General features: G+C 36.4%; 2 protein-coding genes across 6 annotated transcripts; both read left to right on the forward strand.

The window, feature by feature from the left end:
* The first annotated feature begins 408 nt into the window (after nt 1–408).
* Nucleotides 409–7677, forward strand: LOC110868964 (phosphoinositide phospholipase C 6). Of its 4 annotated transcripts, none has more exons than XM_035975385.1 (10): nt 409–824; nt 3774–3970; nt 4068–4203; nt 4276–4407; nt 4874–5151; nt 5279–5396; nt 5686–5838; nt 6323–6409; nt 6830–7131; nt 7487–7677. In XM_035975385.1, exons 1-9 carry the CDS (start codon nt 507–509, stop codon nt 7118–7120), a joined length of 1710 nt encoding a protein of 569 aa, XP_035831278.1. In that variant the 5' UTR covers nt 409–506; the 3' UTR covers nt 7121–7131; nt 7487–7677. The 4 variants fall into 4 exon arrangements, with proteins under 4 accessions (XP_035831278.1, XP_035831279.1, XP_035831277.1 ...); XM_035975386.1 differs by having other exon boundaries at nt 7490–7677; XM_035975384.1 differs by lacking the exon at nt 7487–7677 and having other exon boundaries at nt 410–824; nt 6830–7337.
* A 3298-nt stretch (nt 7678–10975) lies between these two features.
* LOC110868963 (phosphoinositide phospholipase C 6) lies at nt 10976–15657 on the forward strand. 2 transcript variants are annotated; one of them, XM_022118247.2, is made up of 9 exons: nt 10976–11345; nt 12870–13066; nt 13142–13277; nt 13354–13485; nt 13586–13863; nt 14118–14235; nt 14444–14596; nt 14742–14828; nt 15173–15657. In XM_022118247.2, exons 1-9 carry the CDS (start codon nt 11025–11027, stop codon nt 15461–15463), a joined length of 1713 nt encoding a protein of 570 aa, XP_021973939.1. In that variant the 5' UTR covers nt 10976–11024; the 3' UTR covers nt 15464–15657. The 2 variants fall into 2 exon arrangements, with proteins under 2 accessions (XP_021973939.1, XP_035831280.1); XM_035975387.1 differs by lacking the exon at nt 10976–11345 and adding an exon at nt 11410–12090 and having other exon boundaries at nt 15173–15620.
* Nucleotides 15658–16956: the final 1299 nt, after the last annotated feature.

A 16956-nucleotide genomic window follows, 5' to 3' on the forward strand; every position in this document is an offset into this window, starting at 1 on the left:
CGGCCGACCCCCGAACTTTTCGCTCAATAGTGGAGAGTACGTAGTTTTCGTATAGAAATTTTTGGGTATATACGTTTTTGACCCCCCGGTTTTATAGAAATTTTTGGGTATATACTTTTTCGACCCATCGGTCAGAAATCTCAAGCTTCGCCACTGCTTTTTAGTTAACAACACATAGCCTTGACGTCAGGTGAGAAGTCAAGCTCCAAAGTTCTTGGTAAACCATCAAGGTCATAATCAGGTTCATTGGTCAATCATTTTTATCTTATAAATTCAAAAAGAAAAGGTCTTCGTCTTTTTTTTACTTCACTAATTGTTGATGCCACCTACCTTCCATTGTTTTTCTTGTTGTCTTCTCAACGTGACCAACAAACTCAATTAACATAATAATATAAGCTTTCACATTCTTTACAAAAGTCAACTGTCATATACAAACTTATAAACATAACATTTTACATGTAAAACTTGGAGGAAACAAGAGATCAGTAAAGTAAACAAGAAGAAGAATGGCAGAAACTTATGAAACCTACAAGGTGCTCGGGTTTAAGCGGAAGTTCAAGCTTACTAAACTAAGCCCGCCACAGGACGTGATCGATCTCTTCAGTTTGTGCACCAACAAGGAGTTGCAGATGTCGCCTGATCACTTTCGACGGTTCTTGATCGAGTTTCAGGGAGATAAAGATGTTACAGTTGATTATGCTAAGCGGATAATGGAGCAGGCGCTGCATCAACTCCGACCAGACTTTGCTATGTGTTGTTTTACTGTTGATGATTTCTTTAACTTCCTGTTCCTTGATGAATTCAACGGGCCCATTAATTTAGAGGTTGGTAAAATATCTAACTGTTGTTATTTATATTGCTTAAGAAAGTTTAGATCTCCATTGTTGTTTTATGTTTGTGTTAGCTTGTTCTTCAGTTTAGTGTAGTTGCCAGTTTTGAGTTAGGAATCAGCCCATTCCAATTGCAACTTATAGTAGAGCTGCAAGTAGAGGTCCACAAATCAGATTATAGGCCCAACCGCTTCAGGTTGAAACCGGGTTAGTTTGGGTCAACAAAAGTCAAAACCGAGTTCTGGCCAAACTGGGTCACGTTGGAACCGGAATTTTGTGGGGAAAGAATCTAGTTTGACCAGTTTGAAACTGTTTCATTTTTTCGGTTCGGGTCGGGTTTGACTAGGCTCAAGCGGTCCAATGAACTATGATTGATAATTTTTTTGCCAAGATCTGAGGTATTAAAGTTGTTTTGGAAAGCAATGATAATGCCTCCTGAATACCCATTTGTGTTGTCCTTCAGAACGCGACGCAGCGGAATCACCATATGAATTGGTATTCATGATGTCGATAAACCGTATGATAATGGATTAAATTTGAACAAATGATATAAGATAAATGTGGACAATTAATAGCAGTTTTAATTGTCTTGGTAGTCCAGCAAAGATTGCCGGCCACTATCATATATACATAATAGAAAACGGTTATGCAGCGGTTAATTACGGCGGGAACAACCGTCATTGGAAACGGTGTCTCACCAACCTACATGCCATAAATATAATAATATAACATAAATATAATGCTAAGTTAATTAACTAAATAAAACATAACATATAATAATAATAATTAAGTTTATTTACTAACACACTCCCCTAAACTTAATTGCTTCTTCGAGAATGCATCATAACGCTCCTGTTTGCTTCATCCATTGTCTTCCAGCCTGCTTGAAATCGAAACGTTTCCTTTCTGCAGCCTCTTCATTCCATGCCAGTCACTTCCAGCAAACAGAACATAGTGTTGGATTGTCTCTCCTTCTTGAACATGTCCCTCGCTTCTCCTTTCTCGGTCATAATCAGAAGCTTCATTTCTTGTTCTTGGATAACCTTCTCCTTGGCCATTGAAGTCTCCCTTGCTCACATCATCATAATCATAACCCATGTCTTTGGCTATTATCCAGCGGTTGTTGGTCGACACTTTCTTATACCCTGCATCACGTTTTTGTTTGTCTTTCATTCCTGATTCATCTTCCTTCGAACGAACGTCTTCTTCGTCATCTGCACGTGTTGCGAAATTCACGCTTGGTACTTCATCTTTTCCCCGTATGGTACTCTTGAATGGTTCCCCGTCTGCGTGAATACTACGGCCCTCATCATAACCGTCTTCAGCCCTTACATGGCTGGAACTTGGGACACTTACTTGTCCGTTCTTTAAATTCTGGGAATCCTTATCGATTCCGTTCGCTATTCCACGGTTCTTCTTGCAGACGTAATTCATTGTTGGAACATCTTGTTCCAATCGCATCTTCCTTCGTCTTTCATTCATTTCATCCGAACAGTGTTTGCATCGCATTGTTTCTCGCTTCATTCTTGCAAACATTCGTGTGCGATCGGGGTTGAATTCGTCTCCGTCTCCGTACACTCTGTTTTGTTCTTCATCCGGTTGTGCCCGGAATCGTATAACATCGATCGATTTTCTTCGATTTCCCACTGTGGCTCTGGCTCTGATACCACTTTGTTGTCCTTCAGAACGCGACGCAGCGGAATCACCATATGAATTGGTATTCATGATGTCGATAAACCGTATGATAATGGATTGAATTTGGACAAATGATATAAGATAAATGTGGACAATTAATAGCAGTTTTAATTGTCTTGGTAGTCCAGCAAAGATTGCCGGCCACTATCATATATACATAATAGAAAACGGTTATGCAGCGGTTAATTACGGCGGGAACAACCGTCATTGGAAACGGTGTCTCACCAACCTACATGCCTCTCCGATTATATTGTAATACATAAATATAATCCTAAGTTAATTAACTAAATAAAACATAACATATAATAATAATAATTAAGTTTATTTACTAACAATTTGTCATGTCCCCTGCTACAAGAACAACTGCATTTTGTTCTGTTTATAAAATCCAAGTTTTCTTAGAAAATATAAGTTTTCTTAGAAAATATAAGTTTTCTTATAGAAAACACTTGTGTTGGACCCCTTAGTAGTACTTAGCAGAAAAGATGATGCGGGCCCAAGTGTGGAGGAGCGGGCCATCTTGTATTTGGAGGACCAAGATCGTGTAACAAAAGGGGCTTCACTAAAATGGCTCTAACTTGGGCTACGGGGGTCCGTTTTGGGCATGCGACCAGGCGAAACGAACGTGAGAACGAGCTCCATCTTGCTGCAAACGCCTATGGCATTTTGGGTCATCGTCCGGGCCAAAAAACACTTATTTCTATAAGTTATTTGCATTTTTTTTGTTTTTTGAAGTGTTTTAGACATTTTGTTTTTGGGCTTGTGTTTGGCCCATGGTCTTTTTGTGGCCCATTTCGAATTTATGTCCCTATTTATGTGTTTCTCTAGTAATTTGAACAATCAGACTTGAATTTTGAAACTACTCAACTTTTCACTTCAAATTCCGTGCCCTTTGGGTTGAATTTTGGGGTTGGGAAAAGACCTACACGGGTATTCACAGAATCAACGTGTTTGTTCTTCGTTATCGTATCACGCGCTACATCAAAAGAGAACTCTATAATGTGACCCGACCAATACGTTCTGGTTCAGCCGCTGATTGGTAGTCCTTTCAAATCGAACCATATCTTTAAAGGGTTATTTTCAACTGCCATGTGTATCTATCACCTGAAAAAGATTTAAAAAAATATATATCTTTGCTCTAGCAGCCACGGCGATAATACTGCTTGAAGTCGCAATATATTTTTAGTATGAAATAATCACTTTAAGAAACATACATCCAAACAACCTCTTTAACGCGTATATTTTCAGGTACACCATGATATGACTGCACCATTGCAACATTATTTCATATATACAGGCCATAACTCGTACCTCACGGGGAATCAACTCATTGGTGGTTGTAGTGTAAAACAAATTATCAAATCTCTTAAAAAAGGTGTGAGGGTAATTGAGCTAGATTTGTGGCCAACCAGTTCGAAAGAAGGCATACATGTTCTTCATGGGGGGTATGTCATATTGTCATATTTCTTTTCTTTCCTTTCTCTTCTGTGAACCGCTTTTCAAATTTTAGTTTAGTGATTGAATATGTAAACGACAATATAGGACTATGACAACTCCCGTAGCACTTAGAACATGTTTCGAGTCCATAAAAGAGCATGCGTTTGTGAAGTCTCCATATCCAGTGATCATCACTTTAGAAGATCATCTTACCCCAAATCTTCGAGATATAGTTGCAAAGGTTAGCTTTTAGCCTTCGTGTCCGTTTGAGTTCTAAACGTGGTTCATACTTAAAGACTGTTATGCCGTTTAGATGGTCACAGAGATATTTGGAGATAAGCTTTACCGCCCAGAAGCAGGAGATCACAATGAATTCCCTTCACCCGAAGCATTAAAATATCGTATTCTTCTTTCAACAAAACTACCAAAAGAACACCTTGACAGGGTGAGCTAATTAGCCTTGTAAAGTTCATTACTGCTTGATTAATTGTGTGAAAGGATTGCTTATTTAATTTCAGTTAAATGCCATTTTAGTCCCTGTGGTTTGAGCCATTTTGCCAGTTTAGTCCAAAGGTTTCATTTTTAACCTGTGGGTCCAAAAAGGTTTCACAGTTGCCATTTTAGTCCACTTGGATAACTTCATCCATTTTTTCTGTTAACGAGAAGGCCAATTCGGTCATTTTGTATGTAATTCTGTTAACTAAAAGGGCAATTCAGCCATATAAGATGACCGAATTGGCCTTCTCGTTAACAGAAAAAATGGATGAAGTTAACCCAGTGGACTAAAATGGCAATTGTGAAACCTTTTTGGACCCACAAGTTAAAAATGAAACCTTTGTACTAAACTGAAAAAATGGCCCAAACCACAGGGACTAAAATGGCATTTAGCTCTTTAATTTTATTCTTAATAGCAGATTAACAGTAATCAGGATGATAATATGTCCTACTTAAATCATGATTTGTCACAAATTCCTGAAATCGACTTTGAGGAAGAGAATGAAGATGCTGCAAATGAGAATCCTGGAGAGACAACACCTCCCTACATAGATATCATTGGAATTCCTGCTACTAAAGCAAATAAGAAATTAAAAAAGGCATTAACAGTTGAATCCGGGAAAGCTAATCGTCTTAGTTTGAGTGAACAAACTCTTGAAAGAGCCGCGTCTCTTTATGGAGCTGATTTGGTCAGGTAATTAACCTTAAAGTTTCGTTTTGTTTTTTGTTTTGTTTTTTGTTTTTTTTTTTTTTTTTGTAAATATGCGGTGAATCGTAATACAGTTGTTACATTTTCATTATAACGGATATGTTTTCTGCAGGTTTACTCAAAAGAATATTCTTAGAGTGTATCCGAAGGGTACACGGGTTACCTCTACAAATTTCAAACCACTCCGTGCATGGATGCATGGCGTTCAGATGGTCGCTTTCAATATGCAGGTGAGTTTTGAAGTTAAAACCATTTCATGTAATAGATAATGGACAAAACAGGAAGGTTGGGTAGCATGTCAAAATGGGCCGGGTCAGAATGTGCCTATTTGTAAAGATATGAACACATAGTAAGTGACGTTAATTAACCTATTTGACCCGTTGACATGTTATTAACAAAAGAGAACATGAAATAACCGTCTTAGTATGAAAATGTTAAAATGACCACTTCTAGTTAAAACAGATCTTAAGCCATATGATGTAGAAGTATAGAACTACTAACACATTTGTTTATCATCAGGGATATGGAAGATCGCTTTGGATGATGCACGGAATGTTCCGATCTAATGGAAAGTGTGGCTATGTTAAAAAGCCCGATTTTCTGATGAGCATGGGTCCAAATAATGAGGTGTTTGAACCAAAAGTACCATTAAGTGTGAAGAAAACTTTGAAGGTCAGCAGAGCTAGTCTATATTTCATGTTAAGGGATGTGTTTGAATGTGTGTTTTAAAAAGGTTTCAAATCACAGATACAAACACCCCTTTAGTTTCATCTCATGAAACCTTTGGTAAATATAATAAGAGTACAAGACACGGATGGTCTCTGTGGTTTACCAGAATTTTGGAATTGGTCCCTAGCTTTTCAAAAGTACATGGATGGTCCTTGTGGTTTGCACTTTGTAACACATTTAGTCCCCTGCTTTTTTCAAAAAGTACATAGATGGTCCCTGTTGTTTTCACTTTGTAACGCATTTAGTCTTTAACTTGGACCTGCTGAAATCGTTAGATGTGTTGGCTGAGGATTAAACACGTTACAAAGTGCAATCATAGGAACCATCCATGTATTTTTATAAAGTTAGGGATCAAATCCAAAATTTGATAAACCACCGGGACCATCCAAGTACTTTACTCATCTAATATTTCAACTTGATTTTTCAGGTGAGAGTATATATGGGTGACGGGTGGCATGCGGATTTTGACAAGACTTACTTTGATAAATACTCACCACCAGATTTCTACACAAAGGTTAGTTATGAGCTAAAACTTTTTTGGAACGGAGAATTTCTTGCTCCTTGTGAGAGTTGAACCTAAGACCTCGCTTATGTGTTTCAAAAGGCTTTGCCTTGCCCCTGGACCAACAACCCAATGATTATGAGCTAAATAACCAACTATAAGACTAATAGCATATAGATTTATATTAGGAATTTATATTCGTTATTGTCGAATCATATATCTAAATAGTAGATATCATTGTAATCTATTATACCAATGTTTATCAGTGTATGGATTCCATATATATATATATATATGTGTGTGTGTGTGTGTGTATGCTATTGAAAACAATGTCTATCTCCCATCATTGTGAACTAAGTTTCCCTTCTAAAAGAATCTTCTGTTTGTAACTTGACATTTGACTAGTCTGTTTGACCTTGAATTGACCAACAGTTGTACATGGTTGGAGTGCCAGCTGATGTTAGGAAGGAGAAGACTAAAGTAATTAAAGATGTTTGGACACCCATATGGAATGAAGAATTTACATTCCCATTGACAGTTCCTGAACTAGCTTTACTGAAGATCGTTGTGCGAGAACATGATACAGGGAAGGATGACTTTGCTGGTCAAACATGTTTGCCTGTGTCTGAGTTGAGAACAGGGATTCGGGTTGTTCGACTGCGTGACAAAAGAGGAAAGAAATTCAAATCTGTAAAGCTTCTTATGCAGTTTACGTTGGAGTAGACAAAACCGCGGTAACTACTTGATTAATATCCTTTTAGCTCTTTAGATCTTATTGGAACTAGATTCGTAACTGAGAGCCTCTGCTGACAAGACTTGTAATATATGTTCTAAAGAATCTTGCACACCAAAATTCTACAATAAAGTAATCCAAGTTTTGGGTTTTCATATCTAACCCGTTCAATAAACATGTCATATTCGGTTGACCCATTTGATTAAACAGGTTGACCTGCCACTCCATTTAGTTAAATAGGTCAACCCGTTTATTACACTCTATCAACCCGTTTAATACGTTTACAACTTGATTATTATCTGTCAAATTATTCAATGATCTTAAAATTTTAAATGTTGTGTATGTTTTCGTAATAGTAGCTGTTTAGCAATCAAATTACAAGAAGGTGCAATTTTGCGAAGAACAGAATTAGAGCTTCACCAACGCATTGTAATAACTGTTTCAAAAGTTATACAAAAAGATGTCTACATTTTCTGATGATTATGTATAATTTTTATTATTTGGTTGAAGCTAAGATTAATATAAGCTTGTATTTTTATTTGGATAATATTCGTACACATCCCAGCTCTAATATTAATTTATTTTTAGGTATTTAAGTCCCGTGACTTCCACATCTTTTATAAAAATAAGGATTTTTATAGAGATAAAATTTGATTACTTCTAAACTGCTCTTTTAGAGGGTATAATAAGTAACAATGGGGATACATCTATCTAGGGTTGTGCAAAGGGTTAGAACCGACCCAACCTGAACCCATCAGAACCAAATACCCTTTTATAACCATGAACCAAACCTTAGAAGGCTATGTGGTTCCAGGTCCTTGAGGTTCTGATGGGTCGTGTGTGTCAGAACCTTTTTTATGTAATAGTCCTTTGAAGGGTTACATCTTCCCAATATTCTTTTAACAGGTTCATCAAAGAATTCCTCTAGATTGCTCTAACAATAGCCCGTGAGCTTCCTTTTAAGTCACTTTTCTTTTCTGGCTTGCGTTTTAGTAACGATTTTATCATTCTTGTCACTCGAAACAGTCTATTATGTCTACATCACAAAGCAAATATATATGTATATATACATCGGAACATACCCAATTAATCATAATCTAATAATCCAAAGCTATGTAATAAGACTATACAATAATATGTGGTGTGTTCGCTTTTATTTTTGTCATAAACACATACATATAAATACATTAGAGCAACATGCATAAATATCTACTTCATGTTGGATATGAATGATAAATGTATTATGTGATATATTGCATCCATACATATACATCTACACGGAAAATTCAACGGGAAATACATTGTTTTTTAATATAATACTCCTTATTATTGCATTAACATCATGTGAAATCGATTACAATAACACGTAAAAAAGAATAGCGAAGAGACGAAACAAGAGTATAGTTTTACTTTATGCGTTAACAGTACATATTTATTGGTCCATGTTTATAAATTGTAGGTTTTTATACATATTAATAATAATACAAAAGGTTCTTGTGCTTCTTGTATTAGAACCGCGAGGTCAACCGACCGACCTGGAACCATATTTCACATAAATCTAAAACCACAAACCGACCCGCATATTTAAAAAGGTTCGGGTCCAAGGTTCTTGTGAGTCGAAACCGCGAACCGCTCACCCCTACATCTATCCCACCCCTAGAGGTGCACAAATCGGGTTTTTCAAATACCCAGTTTCGGGTATGGAATCGGGTTCGGGTATGACCGGGTATTGGAAAAGCGGGTATTGGCAATACCCGGGTCGGGTTCAGGTCCGGGTATTGTCTCTAAAAACCATACCCTATGCATCGGGTTCGAGTCGGGTATAGAACTGGGTATTCTAAAACCGGGTATTTGAATACCCTGTTTTCGGGTATTGGAAAAACCATATTTTTGGGTTTTTTTGGGCTTTTTCCATATATATTTCGGGTATAGATTAGATTTTTTAATGGGTTGCACTTTTTAGTGGTATTTTTTGGGTATTTTTCGGGTATTTTGTTGTGGTCTCTTGGGTTTTAGCCAAGAAATAGAGCAGAAGGTTTGGAAGAAGTTATAGAAAAGATTAGATTTTGCTAAAATCTATACTATATAATAAAAGAAACATGTTTTTGAGACACTTGTCATTCTCTCATTTAATTAATTAAAATTATTAATAATATTAAAAATAATAATATTTAATCTAAATCAATACAAATTCTTATATTAATAATATTTAATCAAATCTAAAATCTAATCTAATACAAATTTTTATTATCAATAATATTTAATCAAGTCTAATAAGAATTCATACGAATTCCAAAGAAAAAAAATCCGCCTAACATCACAAATGTTTCTGTTAAATTCGATTAATTAAGTTGTTCAACAATCACTATTATCTTTATCATTCGGTACGGTTAACCGATTTATCATAATACAACCTCCCACCTAATCAATCATATGATTTTTCAATCTTATATTAACTAAATAAATAAAGATTAATGTTCAATCTTATCCTACTTTAAATATAAGAAAATCCGTTAGTTCAGATTAATATTCAATCTTATCCTACTTTAAATATAAAAAAAATCCGTTAGTTTTTTTTAAATATTTTTTTTTATTATTTGGTATATAAAATCATATTTATTCAACCCATGTAATACACTGGGCTTTTTAAAATCTAACCTTTTTTTAATTATTTGGTAAACAATGTTACATTTATTCAACCCGTGTAATACAATGGTTTTAAAGATATATTTTTTTATTATTTGGTATATAATATTACATTTATTCAACCCGTACAAAACATATGGTTCTTATAGATATAACTTATTTTATTATTTAATATATAAAATTATATTTCTTCAACCCATGCAATAAAGGAGGCTTTTAAAAAGATAATGTTTTATTATTTGGTATATAAAATTCATTTATTCAACCCGTGTAATACACGGGGTTATAACCTAGTTCATTTCATAACAAAAACAAGGGAAATCCTATGCCTTTAATAGGCTTACATGGTCCTAGAAAATGGGAAAACATGGGAATGGAAATAACTGCAGATCATGTGAACGTGAGTAATGGCATACACCACCCACTACTCCACATTAATTAAACTAAAATAATAAAAATAAACAAAGAAACTTGCAAATTGCTAAGCCTTGATTACGTATGACGTGGCTATCAACCCATGCAAATATCATATTTTTCTGGTAATTTCGGGTTTAGCTCGGGTATTTGAAAAAACCCGGTTTCGGGTATTGGAAAAACCCGGTTCCGTACCCAGAACCGGTTCCGGTTTTAGGGTATTAGCGGGTACAAATCGGGTCCGGTTCAGGTACGGGTTTTGGTACTGAAATGCATACCTTATCCATACCCTACGGGTAGGGTCGGGCGGGTTCGGGTATTAAAAACCAGGGTATAAAAAAACCCAATTTCCGAGTTCGGGTTTTTTGTACACCAGGACCCACCCCTTTGAGATTGATCTATTCTTTGAATATGTCTTGGGGATTGTCCTAACGTCCTACACCAAAAGCCCAAACACTGGTCCACCAGGCACGATCACCAGAAAATGTAAACTAGTTCTTTGAATGAACAACTTTCCTCTAACTTTATCCTTAGTCATTGATAAAGTCACGTGACATGTCAGCTCAAAGTTGGTCAATCATTGATCTTAAAAATTCAAAAAGAACAGGCCTTCTTTTTTTTTAATTACACTAATTGTAGTTGCCACCTACCTTCCATTGTTTTTCTTGTTATCTTCTCTACGTGACCAACAAACTCTATTTACATAATAATATTAGCTTTCACATTCTCCACAAAAGTCAACTGTCACATTCCTTATATACAAATTTATACATGTAACATGATACATGTAAAACTTGGAGGAAAGAATAGATTGGTAAAGAAAAAATAACAAAAATGGAGGAGGAACATGAATACTACACATGGCTTTTTATTTTTAAACGGAAGTTTAAGATCAGTAAAAGAAAGCCACTGCCGGAAATGATCGAGGTCTTTAATGCGTGCACCAACAATGAGTCCCAGATGTCGCCTGATCACTTTCGGCGGTTCTTGATCGAGTTTCAGGGAGATGAAGATGTTACAGTTGATTATGCTAAGCAGATAATGGAGAAGGTGCTGCATCAACTCAGACCGGACTTTGCTCGGTGTTGTTTTAGTGTTGATGATTTCTTTAACTACCTGTTCCTTGATAAATTCAACGGACCAATCGATTACAAGGTTTGTAAAATATCTAACAGTTGTTATTTATGTTGTTTAAGTAATTTAATTTCAGTTGCTAGTTTTGAGTTAAGAATCAGCCCATTTCAGTTGCCACTTATAATAGGACACTAAGGCTGCAAGTAGAGGTGCACAAATTAGGTTCTAGGCCCAAACCGGTTCAGGTTGTAACCGTGTCAAGTTGGGTCAGCAAAAGTCAAACTGGGTCGTGTTGGGACCGGATATTAAAGGGGAAAGAATGGAGTTTGACCAGTTTGAAACTGTTTGTTTTTTTCCGGATTGGCTTGTGGGTTAAACTTGATGGGTACAGGTCGAGGTCGGATAATTGGATAAGGGTCAGAGTTGATTGCGATATGGGTCAATAAATGGGTCAGTAGTAAGATAGAACTGGCCATAGGAAGTTTGTCTATTTAGTCACTTGTTTTATGTGTTTGATTAGATCATGGGTGGGGGTGGGTTAGCTTTGTTTGTTTGTGCAAGTAGTGGGAGGTATTTTAGGAGATGGTGTGTTATAGGATTAGTGTATTTTGGGACTATTTGATGCGGGCCCAAGTGTAGAGGAGCGGGCCAACTTATATTTGGAGGCCGAAGATCGTGTGACAAAAGAGGCTTCACTAAAATGGCTCTAACTTGGGCTACGGGTGTCCGTTTTGGGCGTGCGACCAGGCGAAACGATCGTGAGAGCGAGGTCCATCTTTCTACAAACGCCTACGGCAGTTTGGGTCATCGTTCAGGCCCAAAAACGGTTATTTCTATGAGATTTTTATCGTTTTATGTTTTTTATTGCTTTTGGTGGACTTTTATTTCGTTCTAGCTTTTGGCCCAAGTGTGTTTTGAGGCCCGTTTTCAATTTACGTTGTTATTTATATGGATGTAATGGGAGGAAGCTAATCAGTTTTGAAATGTATGAAAAGTCATTGTTCTTTCCCAATTCACTAGTGTGTTTTGTGTGTGAAAATCCCAACTTTCGGTATTCTTTGAGAATCAACAAATTTTGGAAGAATCGTTCCTGGTATTCTGTGTGAATCAACATGTCCGATTTCCTATCCCATTTTCTAGTCTACATCACTATTAATGTAATTTTGCATTAAATGAAAAGTGGGTCTTAAGCAGTAAATCGAATCTCCTCTTCATTTGAGTTTATTTGTGTGTGATTGAAGTTTAAACCCCAGGTCGGGTTTGAACCGGTTTCAAAGTATATTGTTACAATCCGATTTCAAACCTGCGGGTTGGGTTGTGACTAAACCAGTTTTTTGTGCCCCTCTAGCTGCTAGCCTGCAATCTTGAACTATGATTGATGATTTTTAAAGTAACTTTTTTTCCAAGATTTGAGGTTTTAAAGTTGTTTTAGAACGCAATGATAATGCCTCCTGAAATGCCCATTCGTTATGTCCCCTGCAACAAGAACTGCTGATATGGCGATATGGCGATAGTACTACTTGAAGTCGCAATATATTTTTAATATGATATAATCACTTTAAGAAACATACATCAAAACAACCTCTTTAACGCGTATATTTCCAGGTACATCATGATATGACTGCACCATTGCAACATTATTTCATATATACAGGCCATAACTCGTACCTCACGGGGAATCAACTCATTGGTGGTTGTAGTGTAAAACAAATTATAAAATCTCTTAAAAAAGGTGTGAGGGTAATTGAGCTAGATTTGTGGCCAACCAGTTCAAAAGAAGGAATACATGTTCTTCACGGGGGGTATGTCATATTTCGCTTCTGTGAACCGTTTTACACATTTTAGTTTAGTGATTGAATATGTAAACGACAATATAGGACTATGACAACTCCCGTGGAACTTGAAGAATGTTTGACGGCCATTAACGAGCATGCTTTTGTGAAGTCTCCATATCCAGTGATCATCACTTTAGAAGATCATCTTACACCAAATCTTCGAGATATTGTTGCAAAGGTTAATTAGCTTTTAGCCTTCGTGTCCGTTTGAGTTCTAAACGTGGTTCATACTTAAGGATTGTTATGCCTTTTAGATGGTCACGGAGATATTTGGAGATACGCTTTACCACCCAGAAGCAGGAGATCACAATGAATTCCCTTCACCCGAAGCGTTAAAGCATCGTATTCTTCTTTCAACAAAACTACCAAAAGAACACCTTGACGAGGTGCGCCAAATAACTAGCCTTTTAAAGTTCAATGTACTGTTCGAGTGTTCGGTTAATTTTTATAAACAAATTCTTTGTTTCATCTGGTTCTTGATGGCAGATTAACGGTAGTCGGGAGGATAATATATCCAGCTTAAATCATGATTTGACACAACTTTTTGAAATTGACTTTGAGGATGAAAATGAAGATGCTGCAAATGAGAATCCTGGACAGAAAACAACTCCCGGATACACACAACTCATTGGAATTCATGCTGCTAAACCAGATAAGAAATTAAGTAAGGCGTTAACAGTTGAATCAGGGAAAGCTAAACGTCTTAGTTTGGGTGAACAAACTCTTGAAAGAGCTGCATCTCTTTATGGAACTGATTTGGTCAGGTAGTTAACCATAATTTTTATTTCATTCCAATCATCAGGGCAAATTACATAAGGATAGCAGGTAGACGAGCAACAAACTGCGTCGCCTTCCCTTTCTGAATAGAAAACCCTAATCTACTAAAAACAAAGTCTCGCCCCTGAAGGGGTCGAAAAGTTGCTTTTTTGTAAAGTTTTGTTTTTCTTTTTTGTAAATATCTGGTGAATCATAATATATAAGTGTTACATTTTCTATATAACGGGTATGTTTTCTTTAGGTTTACACAAAAGAATATTCTTAGAGTGTATCCCAAGGGTACACGGATCACCTCTACAAATTTCAAACCACTCCGTGCATGGATGCATGGTGTTCAGATGGTCGCTTTCAATATGCAGGTGAGTTTGAAGTTAAAATCATTTTGTATAATTGAGGGTTGACAAAACAGGAGGGTTGAGTAACATGTCAAAATGGGTCGGGTCGGTTCGGGTCGGGTGGGCCTATATGTAGAAATAGAACAATGAATCAGCCGTTCATTATGAACATGTTGAAATGATCACCGCCTCTAGCGAATGCAGAACTACTAACACATTTTTCTATCATCAGGGATATGGAAAATCGCTTTGGATGATGCATGGAATGTTCCGATCCAATGGAAAGTGTGGCTTTGTTAAAAAGCCCGATTTTCTGATGAGCATGGGTCCAAATAATGAGGTGTTTGAACCAAAAGTACCATTAGATGTGAAGAAAACTTTGAAGGTCAGCATAGCTAGTCTATATTTCATGTTTGGGGAGGTGTTTGGATGTGTGTTTTGAAAAAATTTCAAATCACACATCCAAACACCCCTTTAGTTTCATTTCATGAAACCTTAAGTAAATCTAATAATTCAACTTGATTTTTCAGGTGAGAGTATATATGGGTGACGGGTGGCGTAAGGATTTTAGCCAGACCCATTTTGATAAATACTCACCACCAGATTTTTACACAAAGGTTAGTTATAGCGCTAAATAACTAGCTAAAACAATGGCTACCCAGTGACGGACCCAGGAATTATTTGCTTGGGGTGCGGATGAGTGGTTCAAGCATATTTTCAAGGGATGCAGTCGGGTTTTTTGCCTAAAATATACACTAATTTTTTTTTCAAGGGGTGGCCCGCCCACCTTGGGCTTAACCTAGGTCCACCCTTGTGGCTACCCCCTCTAACTATATTTACATAATATCACCTCTAGCTCACTATAATTACATTGTGTCTAATACTGAGTTTCCAATTGACTTTTGAGGTCAAACTTGTCCCTTCTTGTAACTTGACAAGTAGTGTGTTTGATGTGCAATAGTTGTATATGGTTGGAGTCCCAGCTGATGTTAGGAAGGTGAGGACCAGAGAAATTATAGATGATTGGATACCCATATGGAATCAAGAATTTTCATTCCCATTGACCGTCCCTGAGCTAGCTTTACTGAAGATCGTTGTGCGAGAACATGATGCAGGGAAGGATGACTTTGCTGGTCAAACATGTTTGCCTGTGTCTGAGTTGAAAACTGGGATTCGGGTTGTTCGACTGCGCGACAAAAAAGGAAAGAAATTCAAATCTGTAAAGCTTCTTATGCAGTTTACGTTGGAGTAGACAAAACCGCGGTAACTACTTGATTAATATCCTTTGAGCTCTTTAGATCTTAATTGCAACTAGACTGGTACCTGATTGTAATATATGTTGTAAACAATCCATTCTGTTTGTGAAAACATTTGAAATATGGGTGGCAACTTAATCTGTTACAGAAACACTACAAGGTTTAGTTAAGCATGTCAACCCATTTATTACAATATGTCATCCCGTTTAACGCGTTTACAGCTTGATTATGACATATCAACTCATTTCAAAACTTTTCAACCTCTATGAGGGTTAGACATTTTAGATAGAGGTTGTTGTCTTTCAGATTGAAAACTTCGAAAATTGTTTGATTAGTTAACAAAATGCATTAATATGCTCACAATAAAAGATTGTTAACATAAATTCATTCATTCATTTATGTTGTATTTATTTTAAATCTTTTCATTTTCCCTTTTGGTTATATTTATACCCATATTCTTTTATTCTTTGAATAGGGTGAGGATCAAATAGGAAATTTAATTTGGCTAGAAATGATAGGAAGCAATAGGATTATGACATGTTGCAAAATTTAAAATTTAATTTGGCTAGAAATTTAATTTGGATAGGGTGAGGATCAATCGTATCCTTTTCTTCTTCCTTCTTCTCCCCATTAACTTTAAAACCCACCATTTTCAAAACCCATCATCTTCAACCATTTCTTCACTTTCTATCTCAATAATCACTACATTATAGTGCGATTTTTATCACAAATCAATGTTTCAAACACCCGATCAACGTGTTCTTCAGCTTTTTTGAAGAAACCCAATTTAATTTCATACAAATTTTCGTTTTTTCCATGTGATTTTGAAGCGACTCCCTCGATTCGCTTGATTCGATCGCTGATAAGTGTTTCTAACATTCAAATTTCGTCAGTCGGTGAAGAAATCTATGTAAGAAATTTTTGAATCGCATTTTTACGATATGGGTTTTTGAATCTAATCATTGTGTTTTACGATCTTGGCGGGGGTCCGGGGGCAGCGCCCCTGGGAGCAGGGTCCAAGGGGCGGCAGCCCCTGGCGGGTCCAAGGGACTGAAATGGTTACGAAAGTGAAACCACATGGACTGGAATCACAATTTTTAAACTAATGGACTGAAATAGTGATTTTTGACAAACCACAGGGACGGAAACATTAATTAACTCAAAAAAATTAATAGCATTTAGCCTTAATACTCAAAGGTGTTACAAAATCGAAATCATAGAACCTAAACTTGTAAAAAAAAATTAGTACTAAAAGTTATTACTTTTAATAAACCAGAAATACCATACGTGTAATTAACTCTATTATTATAAATTTTAAAAGTGTCAAGTGGAGTGTTAACCTCTGATAAGTATAACTTTGAACTATGGATTCTAGTTTTATAAATCCACAAATTAGGGACTGGTAGCGTATCAGGTATATTCAGTAGCAGTATTCACTTTTTTGGTTTTTCAAAACTGATACTATACTCATCCCTACAACAAACTAGTT

The sequence above is a fragment of the Helianthus annuus genome, chromosome 7, assembly GCF_002127325.2.
Source record: "Helianthus annuus cultivar XRQ/B chromosome 7, HanXRQr2.0-SUNRISE, whole genome shotgun sequence".
Taxonomy (NCBI): Eukaryota; Viridiplantae; Streptophyta; class Magnoliopsida; order Asterales; family Asteraceae; genus Helianthus; species Helianthus annuus.

Bases quoted from the DNA above. Each gene is read 5' to 3' on its own strand.
- LOC110868964 (XM_035975385.1), top strand. From the start codon at position 507: ATGGCAGAAACTTATGAAACCTACAAGGTGCTCGGGTTTAAGCGGAAG. The intron at 825-3,773 runs GTTGGTAAAATA...GTATATTTTCAG, and splicing joins ACGGGCCCATTAATTTAGAG to GTACACCATGATATGACTGC. The intron at 6,410-6,829 runs GTTAGTTATGAG...ATTGACCAACAG, and splicing joins CACCAGATTTCTACACAAAG to TTGTACATGGTTGGAGTGCC.
- LOC110868963 (XM_022118247.2), top strand. From the start codon at position 11,025: ATGGAGGAGGAACATGAATACTACACATGGCTTTTTATTTTTAAACGG. The intron at 14,597-14,741 runs GTCAGCATAGCT...TTGATTTTTCAG, and splicing joins ATGTGAAGAAAACTTTGAAG to GTGAGAGTATATATGGGTGA. The intron at 14,829-15,172 runs GTTAGTTATAGC...GATGTGCAATAG, and splicing joins CACCAGATTTTTACACAAAG to TTGTATATGGTTGGAGTCCC.